The following is a 17208-nucleotide window of genomic DNA, read 5'->3' as shown; positions in this document are numbered from 1 at the left end:
AGAACTCAAATCCCATCTATTTTTCTTGAATAAATCAAATTATATTCAGTCCTCCCACCCTGAGAAACAGTAAGGACATTCTTTCTCAGAATTGGGATATCCTGTAAGTACAATTTTGTTTTCCTTTTTTTCCTTCTAATCGATTCCATGCCAAAAATCTCACCTTTTTCTAATTTTCTATGTAACTGTTTTACTTTGCTTGACTATGACATAATGAATACAATCTTAGAAAATAAACTAAAGTCCTTGTGAACCTGTAATATTTGTAATGCTGGTTTAGCCAATGATCATAACTAGTACTTAAGAGCCCAAGAACAAAAGTGGCAAAAAGCACAGTGACTGTAGTATCTTTGAATACTCACAGTACTCATTCAAAAATAAGATATTCAAAGCCTAGAGATATGGAAACAGACACATCATTATAACAGGAACAAGAGTATACTTAATACAAATTAAGTGTGGGTCACTGTCGGGGACAGCAATCTCAATCTGTAGGATCACTTTAGAGAGAGAATCCCTGTGGTAGTTAAATCTTGTTTTTGTTTGTTGTTTAATGTAAGCAGATAGAAGCAACTTTCATCCTTTTCTAACTTTCATGATGCTACAAACCATATGCCAAAATAGGATGCAGTAATATTATCATGGTATCCTTTAAATTTATAGGAGACTTTAGTAGCAGTGTTGCTGTTTTGTTGTTTTGTATTCCCTTTTATTTTATAATCCAGTAGATTTTTTTTGTACCACTCAAGGAAACTTTTTTAAACTGAAGACAATAATGTTAATACCATTACTTGACACCAGTCCAAGCTACCATACTGAAAACTGGCCTGCCATTGCAGAGAAAATTGAGAGCCCACTGGTTTTTCTGATAGTTGGGGGAAGGTGAGAGAGACATGGTTATAGCTGAATCATAAAAGACACTGAGGTTTTCTTGCAGCTCAGGAATTTATTAATGAAGGGGATTGGGCCATTGGGTGTTTATATGTTTGACCCCTGCAGTATCATCCTGACTGTTACTGAGGAAGAGTGCTGCTTGTAATTGTTGGCTACAAATGATGTCATTCTGGGAGTATGATAAGCCCTCTCCAGATTCCTCATGCCAGGACTCGGAACCAACAGTATCAGATAGGTTTTTCTTCATTTTCTTCTGCTTTCGGTGGAGAGATGATATTTTTTAAGATCTCAGCATAGTATGGACTAAATACATGCTGGTTGTGATGCATCAAATTAACGAATTTCCAGCCTAGTTCTGCCAACTCTGGTTCAATGAAAAGAAGTCCTCCGGGGAAGTCTAGAAGAGATTCCTGCATGCCTCGAATCAAACAGCATTTAAGAAACAAATGTATCCGTTGTTCTGCCATAGGGAAGAAAAGGAAAAGGGAAAAAAGAGGTTTGAGAAGAAACACCATTCACTGTCTGCTCTCAAAAGTTTTGTTTTTTACATTTTTTTTTCAGTGTGGTGGTTTGAATAAGAATGGCTCCCATAGACTCATATATTTGAATACTTAGTTACCAGGAAATGGAAATGTTTGAAAGTATTAGAGGAATTAGGAGCTGTTGCCTTGTTGAAGTGTGTTACTAGGGATGGGCTTTGACGTTTCAAAAGTCCATGCCAATTCCAGTCTCTGTCTCTCACTTGCACATCAGTACTGACTCTAAGCTACTTCTTCAGCACCACTCCTGCTTGCTTCCATGCTCCCTGCCATGGTTATAATGGATTAAGCCTCTGAAACTCTGAGCAAACCTCAATTCATTGCTTTCTTTTATAAGGTTTCCCTTACTTATGGTGTTGCTGCACAGCAATAGAACAGTGACTAAGACAGAAGTTGGTCCTGGGGAATGGGTTATTGCTATGACAGGCCTGACCATGCTGTTGCTTGTGGTATAGACTTGGATTTTGGGTTAAGAAAGCAGTTGAACCCATGCCATGAGAGTGAGTCCCCTTCCACCCCCACCCCCCCACCCCCCGCTGACACTGCCTGAAGCACCAGGACTGGATGGCCCAGAGACCTAGGATAGAACCAAACATGACTGGAAAGAAAAGTCAATGTAATGAATGATGCCTAATGATATTATTTATACTCTTAGATTGGTGCCTAGATTAATTGTCAACAGAGAGGCTTCATCCAACTGATAGAAACAGATGCAGAGACCCACAGAAAAACACTAGGTAGACATTGGAGAATCCTGAAGAAGAGGGAGAGAAAGGATTGTAGGAGTCAGAGAGGTCAAGGATACCCCAAGAAAACCCACAGAATTAACTAACCTGGGTTAATAGGGGCTCACAGATATTGAACTGACAACCATGGAGCCTGCAAAAGACTGACTGATCTAGGCCCTCTGCATACATGTTTACAGTTGTGTAGCTTGATCTTTTTGTGGGACTCCTAACAGTGGAAGCAGGGACTGCCTCTGACTCTTTTGCTGGCTTTTGGGAACCTTTTCCTATTACTAGGTTGATCTGTCCAGCCTTAATATGAGAAGAGATGCTTAGTCTTACTGTAACGTGATATGCCATTGTTGGTACCAATGAGAGGCCTGCAATTTTCTGAATAGAAGTGGAGGAAGAGTGAATGGGGGGACAGAAAGGAGGGAGAGGAGGACTGGGAGGAGAGGAGGGGGGAAATCTAGTCACAATGTAAAAAATAAATAAAAATAAAGCAGTTGAGCATATTAAGCACCACTTAATGGGTCATACTGGTAAGAATGTGGAAGACAGCAGTGCTGAGAGCAATTTTAATTATGATGGCCCAGCTCAAGAAGTTTCATATGGGGAAGAATATTAGTAAGTAACCTAGAGATTATTTTTGTGATATTTTTGACCTTGTCCTAAAAATCTTCTTTAAGCTAAAATGACATTAATGGATTAATGTCATTAGCAGAAGAGATTTTTAAGATGACCTAGTATTGACTCTGTTTACACAACAGAGTTATTAGTGGTCACTTTCATGCAGGTCTGTAAGGAAAAGGAATGAGATAAACAAGGAAAAATACAAACTGTACAGTTTGGGGAGAAAAGGAACACCAAGAATTGTAATGGAGCTAAGCCCAATGCTGAGATAAGATATTTAAAGAAAAGCCTGATGCTAAATGAAATAAAGGGAGCGGTGACCTCAGAGCAAGACTCTACCCAGCTAAGCTTTCAACTTGTGAAAAGAAATAAAAGGAGAGCTTAAGCAGTGAAGGAACCATCAAACCAGAAATCTGATGCACATGTAATTGTAGGAGGGGACCTTGTTCCAGCCCCAGAAAGCCACAGAACTTGGCAACTTGACCCTAGCTCTAGCTTTAGAGTCAAGGAATTCAAGAAAAAAGTTGTACAATCTTCTTCCCCAGCTATGGAAAGCCACTAAGGCCAAGGGTGTAGCAGGAAAAACCCTGAGTGGTAGTCTGGAGAGGCTACTGTGTGAAGCTGCAAAGGTGAAGCTTGTATTATGTTGGAGATGCCAGAGTCTTGTGATACCTACCAAGGAAAGCTGCAGACTGGATGTCTCAAGAGAGAGAAGCAAACTAAAAGGAGTTTGAAATCTGAACAGTACTCTGACATCAGATGCAGAGATGCAGAATTTAGAGTTTTCCATGCTGGGTTTTGGAGTTGCCTTGATCCAATATTTCCACACTATGCTCCTTTGCCCCAGTTTTGGAATAGTTATGTATATTATGTATTATATGTTGGATGTGATCTGCTTTTTTATTTTGAATTTACAAGAGGTTTCAGTAGGGATTGTCACAAGCCTCAGAGTATTTGAACTTTGGGCTTTTTACACAGTGTTGAGAGTGTGATAAGCTATGGGGGCTTTTGAAGTTGGACTGAATGATTTCTTTTTGCATGATGATATGGCTATAAACCTGTCTGGGACAGGGAGTGGGATGTGGTGATATGAATAAGATGGGCCCCATAGCCTCATACATTTAAATGCTTATTCACCAAGGAGTGAAACTCTTTGAAAGGATGAGAAGGATTTGGAAGTGTGGAGAAGAGTTTAACTCTTACCTGGCAGTTATTTCTATTTCTTACCACTTTAGAGACTCTTACCAATGATGGTACGAATGCAGTTCTCTTTCTTGGCAATGTTCCGGAGTTGGCCTACAAGAGATGCCCTATTTTCACTGCTCAAAGCAGTGAGGCCTGTGTTCTGGAGTCCTTGATGGATTTCTTGAGATATCTGGTCACTGACACTGAGCATAGACTCTTCTGGCCTGGATAGTGAGGACAGAAAACAGAGTTTCCCTAACATAGGGACCAAACCCAAAAGGCTCCAGGCTAGAAATTAGGCATACCCAAGAAGAATTGTGATCTTCTCACCATCAATAGACAACATGAATCAATGAGCATGTAAAAGAATTCTGTTATTATCATTAAGGTGCCAAATTATTCATGTGTAGTACTATATGCTAACTTTAAATGGAACAATATATATTGGGCAATGGTTGGTTACATCCTGGACATTAAAATATTGTTGAAAGATTTAGATATTTCATGTAGTATTCCTTCTTACTTTGCCAAAATGCAAATAAACTAATAAAACTAAATTTCTAATTCCTCTTTTGAATTATCAATCAATATTAATGATTAAATGATAAACTTCTGGCTATAAATAACAAATTTCCACTGTCCTTTGATGAAATATATAGTGTCTCACTAGTAGAAAACATAATAATTAATAATTAATATTTGCAGCAAAGTAGCCACCTTATTCTCCTTCTGGTTGGTATATTATTATTCTTCATTATGCCAAACCTAAAATGCCAACAATCTTTTGTGATCTGGTTTACAAAGGGCCTTTGTGTGAAGCATAATGGGATGCCTGTCTATGAACTAAATGTCACTCTAAAAGAAATCTATGAGAAATCTGGGAATCTCATTTGATAAAATGCTTGCCACACAAGAATGAAAACCTGAGCTTGGTTCCACAGTAACCACACAAAAAGTCAAAAGTTATGCAGCATGGCTGTAAGCACTATCGAGGTATAGACAGGTGGCTCCCTGGAACTTACTGCCGAGCCAGCCTAGCTTAATTAGTCAGCTTCAAGTTCAATGAGTGATCATGTTTCAAAAACAATACCTCTGTAGTTGACTTCTGGCTTTGACATGTGTACACACTTCCACGGATAAATGACTGTGTACATACATGTTGATATGCATCCATACACACACAGAGAGAGAGAGAGAGAGAGAGAGAGAGAGAGAGAGAGAGAGAGAGAGAAAGACACACACACACACACACACACACACACACGGAAAGATCAATGAAACATACTTGGAGCTAAATTCTTCTGTTAGAGCCTTAGTTATACACTTCAGTTTATCCACAAATTCTGGTGAGCTGAATAAAACACCACAAGAGAAACTTCTTGCCACAAGTAAAACTGAAGCTAGAATGGTCAAGTGGCGTAATTTGGATTTCATGATCTGCAGCCGTGCTTTATCCATCAGCAGAGTCTAAGACAAGAAAGAATATGCTGTTAGGAGAGTTGTAATGGAGCTTCTAAGTAAAAGATAACAAGGTGATGCCTCAACAACATTCGTACCTCAGGGAATTCTTCATTCCCATAGTCCCTGAGAACAAGGTTTAGATAGCCTTGGTATAACACTGTTGTTAGACTAGGTGGCTCTAGGTTAGTTATTGAATATGGAAATGAACTTATTGTGCCAGAAGAGGAGCTCGGAGACATAGATGTACTTGGCAGTGGTGTAGTAACATCAGTGGCAGCTCTAGTCATCCATTTGGTGGTACAATCAAGGAAATCTATGAGAGAAGGGAACATATATGTTTAACACTGCAAGGCTTCAAGTCGGAGACTTTAAGATAGTCTCTTGGTGAAGAAAGCAGTCATTTTAAAAGCTGGAACAGAACAAGGCATTCCCTTCCAGAATGGCTTTCACAGTTCAAGAAGGTGCTTTGCAGCCATCTGCTAGGAAACTCACCACCAACCTGTAGACCTTGTTTACCACAATACCAACATTCTAGGCAACATCTGCAAACTAGTGCAATGTCAACATGACCAATATAGGGGTAATCAATAGCTTTCTGATAAAACTGGAGAACCACTCCATAGGTGAGAGTTCATGCCTGGCTTTGTGAGCCTGGCAAAGACCCGTGTCTGAGGAGTTCATAGTCCCTAGAGAGGAACCTATTGCTTCATTTGTCTAAATAAAAATATTGTCAAACTAGATCTAAATATGTATATCCATACCCATGTGTTGTTCTCAGCCTTGATCAGACATGCTTCTATTTGAAGCAAATAGAAATTAGTGCAAAGATTTGTGGCTGCTCCAAGTGCTAAGAATAAGTATTGTACACTCAGCTATAAACAGAAAATCTATCATACCCCTTCCAAGGCTCAGGGAATACCATAGAAGACAGAAAGAGTACAGAAGTGTGAAGACAATAAGGAGGGTGGTGAATTGTTATATTCTGGACATGGCACACTTACTGCAGTTGTGATCTCAAAGCAGCTGAGATAGCTAAGCTGTACTAAGTCTGCATAAGATGGGGTCTGTTAAAACCCAGTCACGGGGAGGGGAGGGGCTCATGGGCTTGTGCTGTTCTCCAGGAGCTACCTGGAGGTGGCTGTTGGGAGTGGGAAGGAGTCATTCAATGATGGACCACCAAGTGAGTTGTTCCTACTCCAATGGATGGTTCCATAACCATGATGATGTGAGTAATCTCCAAACTCAGGTGGTCACAAGACAAAAAGAGAGGAAAGTAGGATAGGGGATTCTTTGAAGGGGAAATTGTGGATGTTGGGGGCATAAGGAAGACTGTGGTTAGGGGTGATCAGATTGCACTGTGTACATGTATAACATTGTCAAAGGACAAACTTAATTTTTAAAGGTAATGTGTATGGGTATTTCTGTCTTAGAAAAGTTTGCTTCTCTACTCTTGTTCCAAGAAGTACACCTTCTATTCCAAAAGAGAAAATCACTGTGCAAAACGATCAAAGGCCAATTTCCCCCTCTACTTAAAATTTAAACATACTAGGCTGCTTGTCAAGGAGTTCCTGAAATTTAGCTCGTTCGTATTGGACAGAATGTTCTTGCAAGTATGGCCGAATGTTCTTGATGGTATAGTTCACCATGTCCATTTTCATCAGGCCAAGAACATGGAAGATGCCCCTGTCGCAGACAAAAACAGAATATTTACAGTTTGAAAGGAAATCCAGTGTTCAGGAGTAGAGCTCAAGGAAGGAATAATAAAACCCCAGTAGACCAAGAACAGGCCTGTAAAGTACTTACTTCAATTACAAACAGCTAGTATTTGAACATATACTCCAAAAAAAGTATTTAGTTGCTTTGAGTTGGGAACCTAATAGAGGTGTTTATGTCATTAAGGTTAAGTGGATTCAATTATAAAAGACCATGCAACTAAGAATTTAATGTTGCACTGGGTATTGGTGGTGCACACCTTTAATCCCAGGGCTTGGGAGGCAAAGGCAGATGGATCTCTGTGAGTTTGAGGCCAGCCAGGTCTACAAAGCTAGTTCCAGGACAGGTTCCAAAACAATTCAGAGAAACCCTGTCTCGAAAAACCAACCCCCCCAAAAAAAATTAAAAGAAAGAAAGAAAAGAATTTAATGTTGCTCTATTTGACACGGTAATGGTTTCCATCATGTTAGAATGTATTTAAAATGTCCTCATGCAGTTACACCATATTAAATGCTACCTCCTCCAGAACTCTAAGAAATACATCTGTGCATTTTAGAAGTGACTGAAACTTCAGTATTTTGCTACAGCACAACAAAATAGACTAAGGGAAAAAATTAATACTGAAAATTAGGACTGTTATCTATCAAATACCTGCAAATGTTGGAAATGAGCAGAATCTGAATGAGCTTGGAGAAATGGGCCATAAAATAGGTTGATGTGCCATATAATGAACACCTAATAAATATTTACAGGTAAATGGTCTTTACAAAGCCAAACACTGTCTAGACAAAACGCTACAAAACACCCAAACTGAAAATTAAAACTACTTTGAGATGTCATTTCACCCAAGTAAGAATGGGTATCACAAAAGAAAATAATGTTGGCAAAGATTTAGGGAAAGGACATTCATTCACTGAAAGGGAGTGGATGGAGGTGGGATAGAGGGGGGTCAGTGAGGAACATGAGAGGATGGGAGAGAGAGGAAACTGGGATTTGTAAAATAAAATAAAACATTTTCTTTCAAAAAAAAAGGTTGATGTGAATGGGGTATAGAGGATGACTCAGGTGAGAGAGAATATCTGTAATATGTCTGATATTCTTGGACACTCCTAAAGTATTCATGGTCAAAATGTTGTTTGAAAAAAATAGATACCGAAGGCCACTATAATGAAGTTTCAAAGGAAAATAAAGAGTCTTACTCGAAAACATAAAGGCTTATCTTGTGGGAAAGTAGAATAAAGTCATCCTTGATATGAACTAGCAAATACCTTGAATTTATTTGTGTTCATAATATTCAAAATACTTTATAGAAGTTTTAAGGTCAATAGCCTAAGATATTAGGGGGAAACTTTTCTCAGCATAATGCTGAAGGAGTTACGTGACTACTTTTAATCATGTTCAGAAATACATGAAAGAAAAATGATTTAAAGATGAAGTTCAGACTTGAAACATGAGGAGAGCAGAATAACTTGGAAAATTAAAGCCTGGCAATGTAAGTAGTAAAAAGTCATCAAGAACAAACCAAATGTAACCAAGTAATTCTTTTTCTAAAGTGATTATTAATATGGATAGAAAGAAATAGTGTGCTGTTCATAAAGACACTGGGAAATCTCCCCAATGAATTTCAAAGATCTTCAAGGCAAGTAAGGACCTTTACGTAAGATTATAAAGACACACCCCAAAGATGTCTCCATTTGCTTCCCAAGAAAATTAAAAATTCTGCTCCTTGAATTTCTGCATTAGTGTCCCTCAATCAACACTACTATAGGGCAAACAAGCTGAAGTGTATCTTCAGCTGGACTGTGAATCCAGTGAAAATCTGGAGAAGACAATGGAAGACTTAACAGCACCCTTGTGGGACTAACTATACAAGCATAAGAATACACGAGCTATGAAGCAATAACAGTCTCTGCCTTGATATGAGACATTCTGGGAGCCTACGCAGAAATCTTCCATAGAGGTAGAGAGCTGAGAAAGAGTATCACACATATGGCAATGTCTAGTGGAGCTGCAGGGTAGCCTCCAAGACTCCAGCACTGCAGAATTTTTCAGTGCAAAAAGCTGCAAATGAGAGACTTGAATTCATAACCATTTCTCATACAAAATGGACCCATTAAAACTATGGAGGTTAGGCTGACCAAGACTATTGAAATACCTTTTAAAAAAGCTATTTTATAAACCAGGCTTCCACAAAAATAAATGCACCATCCAAGGACCAAAGGTCAGAGAGTGAATTGATAGTAGAGCTAAAAACAGACATATAGCCTGTCCTTTCAACAACCAGTCTAGAGTTTTTGGCACTGTAGCTATTCTGCTATGTTAATAAAAGGGTGGTCAGTGGAAGGGAAAATCAAAGCGCTAACAAGTATCTATGGGAGGTTACAATGCGAGTGATTAATTTCCAACTCATAAACAAATCATTTTTTTCTTGTCTTCTAGCTGTGAAACACTGAGAGTCTTCACTTCTGTTTCTGCATAGAATTTAGACCTGGAGAACGAGAAGAATATTTGAGAAGGGATGGGTGGAAATCTATAAAACTAGTACTATACTTAAATGTCATAAGAGTATCATGTTAAGTTTTCATGTAATGGATGGAATCCAAATGACCATTTTAGATGGCATCAAAATAAACCAGAGAGAATGTCCTGGAATTAAAAAGATGTTAGTAGTGCTTCTCCGCTTGGGACATAGAAGCAGCTTTGTACACTGCATAACAGCTAATGCAGAGACAAACGGCTGGTCAAATTGCTAAGAATGAGCGGCTGTTTTGTTTCCAGACATGAATAGGACATATATATCACCCTCTCCATGGTCCAGCAGACATCACAGGAGAGAGAGCAGAAAGGTTGGTAGAGCTGAAGGATAAAGAGGAATGCTAGGAAATGCTGACATCTGGATTTGGCAAGTCTATTGTAATCATGAACACACAGCAGTAGCAGCTGCCTTCATACGCCCTGCATAAAATCAGACACAAACATCAGAAGAGGAATAATGGGGAAGAAGGGAATCTGCAGGACTGGAAGAGGGATAATAAAAGATAATAAGCATAAAACAGAAGCTGGAGAGATCCCTCAGCTGTTAAAGGCACTTGTTGCAGAGGAGTGAATTAATTCCTAGTAGTAACATAGGGGATCACAAACACACAAACTCCAATTCAGAGGATCTAACACCCTCCTCTGGCCATCACAAGTACTAGGCATACACATGGTGCACACACATACATTTTAGCAGGCAAAATGTTCATACACATAAAGTGAAATAAATATTAATACATAATTTTTTAAAACAAAAAAGTAGAAAAATGGAGTTAATCAGGTCTTCGGCACAGGAGTAGAACAATTAAGACAGAGGTCTATCATAACATCTGATTCAAAGATTTTTCGTGGCACACAAGGTAGATTTCAAGAACAGTGCATGCTATGGTTTGAAAATAGCTTGCGGTTCCAAAATGAGGAAATTTTAAATCCAACTGCGAGATACTGAGAGGTTGGAAAACTTAATCCAAGTATGGAGTTTATGGATGAAGCCATTAGACCATCACCAGGATTACACAAGAACAGCAGGCTAAAGCTCATATGATTGAAAACTTGTGACTTCACAAAATCATAGGAAAAGCAGGACACACACACAGGCTCTTTCTTTCATCATTGGGTGCTCTGTATCACCTTGAGACTCCATCAACATCAAACCTTTCACTGGGTGAAGCACCTCACCCTTGGACTTCTAGGACCAGAGCAAAACTAAATATTTTTATAATTTATCCATGCTATGATATCACGTTATTGTTTGTGGGAATTTTTTTTGGTGTTTTGTTTTTTAGACATTTTATTTATTTATTTATTATGTAAACAACATTCTGCCTCCATGTATGCCTACATGCCAGAAGAAGGCACCAGATTTCATTATGGATAGCTGTGAGTCACCAAGTGGTTGCTGGGAATTGAACACAGGACCTCTGGAAGAGCAGCCAAAGTTCTTAACCTCTGAGCCATCGCTCCAGCCCTGAGATATCATGTTATTAACAAGAGAAAATAGATTAAAATAACATGACTAGATTCTTGCCTCAGTAATTCTACTGGATCTTTTATGCTCTCTAGCTCCTGTACAGCTTCATCTCTAACCGGTGCACACAGGAGGGCCATCAAGTTGAGAATATAGTTGGAGAGATGAGGAACATCCAGAGCCCCATGCTCTGTTTCTTGTTTTAGAAGATCCATGTCCAGCGCTTCCTCAATCTCATGTTTTAAACGGTTCTGACGTGGTAATAGCAGTGATACCAAAATCTGCCACAAAGGAAAAATCAAAGGAGCCACATTATGTTTAGAGTCCTAAACTTACACCCAATGAGCACTGCTTTCAGGCTAAAGGCATGTCAGACTTTGTCTTCTAGGGGCCAAGAAAGTGGTACTCTAAATTTCATAAACAATTATTTCTTTTTTTTTTTTTTCAGAACACAATTATAATTCTAGGCTTCACCAAAATCATTCATAGCAGTACTGGTGATTTTCAAGGCAGAATGATATAAAAACATGAATTAAAAATAAGAGTATGACAACAATTAAGTGTAGATTATTACAATATATGCACCTGTACAAAATGATGGTGCATTCTCAACAAAAGCTAAGGGTATTTTTAGATTGTTTTACTTCAAAGAACAAGGGTGAAATAAGCAAGGTATTCTTAAATCATCACTTGGAATATATTTTTTACTCAAAATGTAAATTCTTTGTGGGCAAGAGCTCACATTATTTTCTGTGCTTCTAGAGTACTTAAAATGTAGCAGAAGTTGAGTGAAAATGTTTTATTGAATGACACATTATGTTATTAAAGTAATGCCCTAACATTCAAGCTATGTCTCATACAAAAAGAATAGAAGTCAGTCCATCTCATATGTGTTCATAAAGTAAGCTACTTAGAACATTAGTAATATTAATATTAATAATCCAAGGTCTAAGGTCTAGGAACTTTGTATCAACAGAGAGAAGGCTGGCTACTTACCTGTTTTATGTTGTTTATAAGTTCAAGAGCACAAGAAAAGTCTGGAGGAGTACTTGACAGCTGATCTTTCAAATGGTCCCAAAATGCATTGTACATTTTCTCCACAAACTTGCTTTCCAGACTATTAAAAAAAAAGTTAAATGTGCAAAATGGTCTTTACCTAGAGACTTGATACAGGATCACGATCCCTCAAACAGCGTTTAAAATCATGAAGAACCATTAAACTGATAGGCCATAGAGGAGCTACATTTAGATTTGAGAAGTGCTGAATAAACTCCAGTTATTCTCAGATTTAAAAATAATGTCTGTCTCCTACCCCATCCTCACTCCTTCCCTGCTTCCCTCCTTTCTCTCGTTCCCTCCCTTCCTCCCAGTTTCTCCCTGTGTCTCTCTTTCTATCTCCCCTTCTCAACATATCTGACTCTGACCATTTCTTTCTCTCTCTCAGTCTTCCTGCATCTGTCTGTCTGTCCGTTTCTCTCTCTCTCTCCTAAGCCTGCTCTTCTCTACTTCGCTCCCCCATCTCCTCCCTGAGAAGAATCATAAACTAAAATTGGATTTGGACTCTCTGAGCCTAATCCTGCATGTAACATAGAAGTGTGATATCATTTATATTTCTTTTTAAAGATGTATTTATTATGTATACAATGTTCTGCCTGCAGGCATACATATACTTATATTGTGTGCACACGTGCACACACACACACACACACAGAGAGAGAGAGAGAGAGAGATAGAGAGAGAGAGAGAGAGAGAGAGAAAGAAATAAGCATAAAGAGTTAAAAGAAAACAGTAATACAGTATACTTTTTGAGTATTTTTGCCACAATTTTTATAGCTTTTTTATTGCAAGTTATTTTATAGCTTTTAAATTTTTTGAATGCCTCTTTTATTTTGCCACTTTAGGGGTTCTGCTACTAAAGCACCATGCTCTATCTTGGTTCTTGTGATTTTCATATGTCTTGTATTTATTCTGATTGTTGCTAATAGAGACGCATGCTAAGTACACCTTCCATGAATGGAGTTTTCACCAAAATACATGTATTCTAGAACTTTCTTCATTCAGTTCAGAGTCCCTAGAATCCCTAGAGTCTAGAATCCCTAGAGTCCCTAGAGTTATATTTATTCTCCTGGATTTACTTTCCAGTATTTAATGGAAATTCCATTGCCATTCACTCATGTAACAATCATTTATTGAGCACTCATTAGTGCTCAATAACACTAGAATTTGTGTGGAGGTAAGAGGATAAATTGTACAAGTTGGTTCCCTCTTTCCACTAAGTCAGTTCCAGAGATCAAACAGATTGTCAGGCTCAATGGTGAGCACCTTTACCTTCTAAGTCATTTCCCCAGGCCACGTTTAACTGCTAATGATTAATTAAAGGCATTCAATACATACTTACTGAATTTCAATATCAAAGTAATTCAATACATACTTACTGCATTTCAATATGAAAGTAATTGTAAAGAACTCCAATAAGGCTCATACAAATGCTCTGAAATTTCTTGCTTATGACAAACAGCAATATCATTATTAGAAAAGTTGTTTGTGCTGTTAGAGAGATACATGGCTTAGTGGTTAAGAGCACTGGCTTCTCATCTCTAAGGACAGGGTTTGAGTACCAAGAATCACATGGTGGCTCACACTGTAACTGCGTCCCAAGGGTATCCAACACACTTTTCTGGTTTTCTTGGGCACTGCATACACATGGTATACAGAGAAATATGGAGGCAAAACACTCATACACAGAAAATGAAATTAAAATTGAAAAAAGAAAGTTGTTTATCTGCATCCACTTAATTTGCATGGAATTAAGAGAAGCTTCTAGCAGCTATAACCTTCAAGTCTATCTGTAAGAATCTGAAATTTCTTCCTAAAAACCAAGAGTTAACATTCTGACAATAATTACATTGGTTTATTTGGTATTTAGATATAATTTAATATTTTGACCCTGTGTGACTGTGACATATGCGTGTGTATTCTACAATACACATATAGAGGCTGGAGAAGGGTATTGGATGCCTTATTCTGTTGTCACTCTATACCTTACTCTCTTGAGATAGGGCCTCTTACTGAACCTGGGGCCAGAGTGGCAACCAGCAAGGCTTGGAGATTTTTTTGTTTCTGCCCCACATATTGCTTGGGTTATAGGGCATGGGTACACAACACCATGCCAGACATTTTACGTGGGTTCTGGGGATTTGAACTTAGGTTCTTGTGATTGTGCAGTAACTGGTTCTAGCCACTTGGCCATTTCTTTATCTCCACTTGAATACTTTTTATTTCTTTTCCTTCTTTCTTTTTCAAGGCAGGCTTTCCCTGTGTAGCCATGGCTGCCCTGGATCTCACTATTTAAGACAGACTTAATCAAGCACTACATGTTTTAATAGAAAAAAATCAAGCATGACCAAAAAGTCATCTATGCTATGTAACTATTCCAAGATGAGTTAGGAAATAAATAAATAAATAAATAAATAAATAAATAAGAATATGTACCTGTTTTCAGATAAATCCTTCTCCTTTACAACAAAATCTTGGTTTACTATTATTTCATGAGCAATACTCAATTTGGAAACTTCATTAACTGTCTCTATATCTTCAGTAGAAAGAGCTACAGGTTGGCTTGCTGAAAAAAAAAACATAGTAGTCATCAAAAGAGATCCTACACAAATTTGCAATTAGAGAACAAAACTATGCATAGATAAAACCATACTAAGAAAGTGTGTAGTACAAAACTGTATTATTGACAATGATGTTAAACTCATTCTCACTCTCAGCAGGCATCAATCACTTGTAGCTCTTCATCTAGAAGTAGGACCTTTTAAGATATGCATACATGCTACACTAAATGGATTTGAAGGTTGTATTTATAGATGTTCATACATACATATATACATGTACACAACTGCCTGTAATTCCAAGGGATCCAAGGCCCTTCCCTAACCACTACAAGCACTTGCACTCATATGCACATACCCTGTTACAAATGCATGAAAGTATGCAAAATTAAAAATCTGCCAAAGTCTCTAACATGGCCCAGGGACATCAACATGACTTCATGAGGCTGAATAGCCCATGAACATCCAAATGGCCCTCAGTGGTAACATATGTCATGGTCATCAACATGTTGTCTGGCTGCAATAGATCCATGAATCCACATCTGTGCCCTCCACTGCCATCTGAGGCCTTGTTGATGTCCATGGGCTGGGCTGCTACTGAAGTCCATATTGGTGTCCTTTTTAGTGTTGCTCTGGGCAGTGATGGCACATACATTTAATCTCAGCATTCAGGAGGCAGAAACAGGTGGATCTCTGTGAGTTAAAAGCCAGCCTGGTCTATAGAGCAAGTCCCAGGACAGCCAAGGCTACACAGAGAAACCCTGTCTCAAAAAAAGCCCAAAATATATATACATATATATACAAAATATATATACATATATATATGTATACACATCAGAAAGACACCTATATGAATGGAGTTTAAAATTCACTCAAATATTGATTCATATTTCAGTTTTTCTGAAATCTTTGCCTGAAATTTAAACTGATATGAAATCTTCCCATTTGAGATGCCAAAACAGTATTCAGTGGTGAAAAGTGAGATGGGCTGAACTGAAGTGTCCAGCACCAACCTGCTCCCCCACAAGGTGAGACCAAAGCAAGAGGTCTAGAGCTACATATTGATATGACTGACTAAAAAGAACATTGGAATTCAACAGGAGAAGGGGGTTTATAAAATATGGATACAGATGAGGCAGTATGAAAGAACAACCAGGAAACAGTCTAACGTAAGAAAACAGAAAATTCCTAACATCAATATGAGAAAAAGAAACTAGCTGCCAATAATCCAACCAATCAGAACAACCAACAAAATCCTAAGAACTAGCAAACCTTTCTCAATAGTGATAAAAAAAATAAATAAATAGCCTGAACTCACCAATATAAAATCACACAGTGGATTAAAGTAAATCAACTACATGTGCTCTCTAATAACAAACAGTTCAATGGCAAAGACACCCAAACACAGAGTCAATGGATGAAAATCAACCTTCCATGTAATGGCAGCCATGAACAAAATGATGTAGTAATTCTCATATTTGATGAAAGTAAACTTAAAAAAGAAATTAGCCACAAGGGATAAAGAGGGCTAATACTTGTTAATAAATGGAACAAGTCATCAAATAGACCAAATGGTGGAGCTTCATTGTCATGAAAACAAAAACAAAACACTGATATAGGTACTGATACAACGAGAGTGGGAAAAGTCACCATTTCCCTCTCATCTTTAGATGGTCCTTTATAAAACTTCAAAATCCACCAATGGACCTAATAATACACATCAATTGGATTCACATATATCTACATACTATTCCAGGCAACAGACAGAGAATACAACAAATGAAGTCTCTAAAATTGATCGGGCCACAAAGCAAACCTTAAAAACACTATAGTCCAAAGTGATGAACATAGAGATCCATGCTACCTAAGACACTGAAAATAAATGATAGTTGAGGACAGTCTTAAACAAGACATCTATATAACACCTTCTAAGGCTCAGAGAACAATGAGGAAAGGGGGCAAGAAAGTGTATAAGAACTAAGAGATTGGGTGGAGCTTTGAAATCCTATCCTCAAATTTGATATAACCATTGCAAATAGGAACTCATAATAATTTGGTGTCTTATTTCCTTAATTGTTGTGAAGAGAACATAACCACAGTAATTAAAAAATACAGCATTATTTGTGGGGCTTTTTTATATTTTCAGATGGTTATATCAGTTCATGATGTTCATGGTTGAAAGTAGACAAGCATGATGCTGGAGTAGTAGCTGAGAGATTTACATCCTGATAGAGAGAGAGAGAGAGACAGAGACACAGAGCCAGAGAGACAGAGACGGAGTCACCCTAGAGTAAGCTTTTGGAGCCTCAAAGCCCACCTTGAAAAACATCTCCTCCAAAAAGGCCACACTTACTCCAAGGAGGCCATACTTCCTAATCCTTCCCAACCAGTTACAGTTCCTGGTGACTAAGCACTCAGTGACCCTATGATATCCATTCTTA

At 38.1% G+C, this 17208-nt stretch overlaps 1 protein-coding gene across 1 annotated transcript; it reads right to left on the bottom strand.

Annotated features, from left to right (window-relative positions):
- Positions 1-1037: 1037 nt before the first annotated feature.
- On the bottom strand, positions 1038-12270 carry LOC127218416 (T-complex protein 11 X-linked protein 2). Its single transcript, XM_051179427.1, has 7 exons — positions 12150-12270; positions 11214-11434; positions 6984-7120; positions 5533-5750; positions 5262-5443; positions 4037-4200; positions 1038-1354 (listed from the first exon to the last, which is right to left on the bottom strand). The coding sequence occupies exons 1-7, from the start codon at positions 12243-12245 to the stop codon at positions 1122-1124; spliced, it is 1251 nt and encodes a 416-aa protein (XP_051035384.1). The 5' UTR covers positions 12246-12270; the 3' UTR covers positions 1038-1121.
- Positions 12271-17208: the final 4938 nt, after the last annotated feature.

This window comes from Phodopus roborovskii, unplaced genomic scaffold (genome assembly GCF_943737965.1).
Source record: "Phodopus roborovskii unplaced genomic scaffold, PHOROB, whole genome shotgun sequence".
Taxonomy (NCBI): Eukaryota; Metazoa; Chordata; class Mammalia; order Rodentia; family Cricetidae; genus Phodopus; species Phodopus roborovskii.
Note: the sequence above shows the minus strand (reverse complement) of the source record. Positions and strands in the feature narration are given on the sequence as shown.

What these genes read in the sequence shown, in the direction of transcription:
- LOC127218416 (XM_051179427.1), bottom strand. Translation starts at nt 12,245, where the DNA reads ATGTACAATGCATTTTGGGACCATTTGAAAGATCAGCTGTCAAGTACT. An exon ending in TTATAAACAACATAAAACAG is followed by an intron (nt 11,435 to 12,149) that starts GTAAGTAGCCAG and finishes CCTTTGTGGCAG; the next exon opens with ATTTTGGTATCACTGCTATT. An exon ending in ACTCCTTGACAAGCAGCCTA is followed by an intron (nt 5,751 to 6,983) that starts GTATGTTTAAAT and finishes CTTCTCTCATAG; the next exon opens with ATTTCCTTGATTGTACCACC.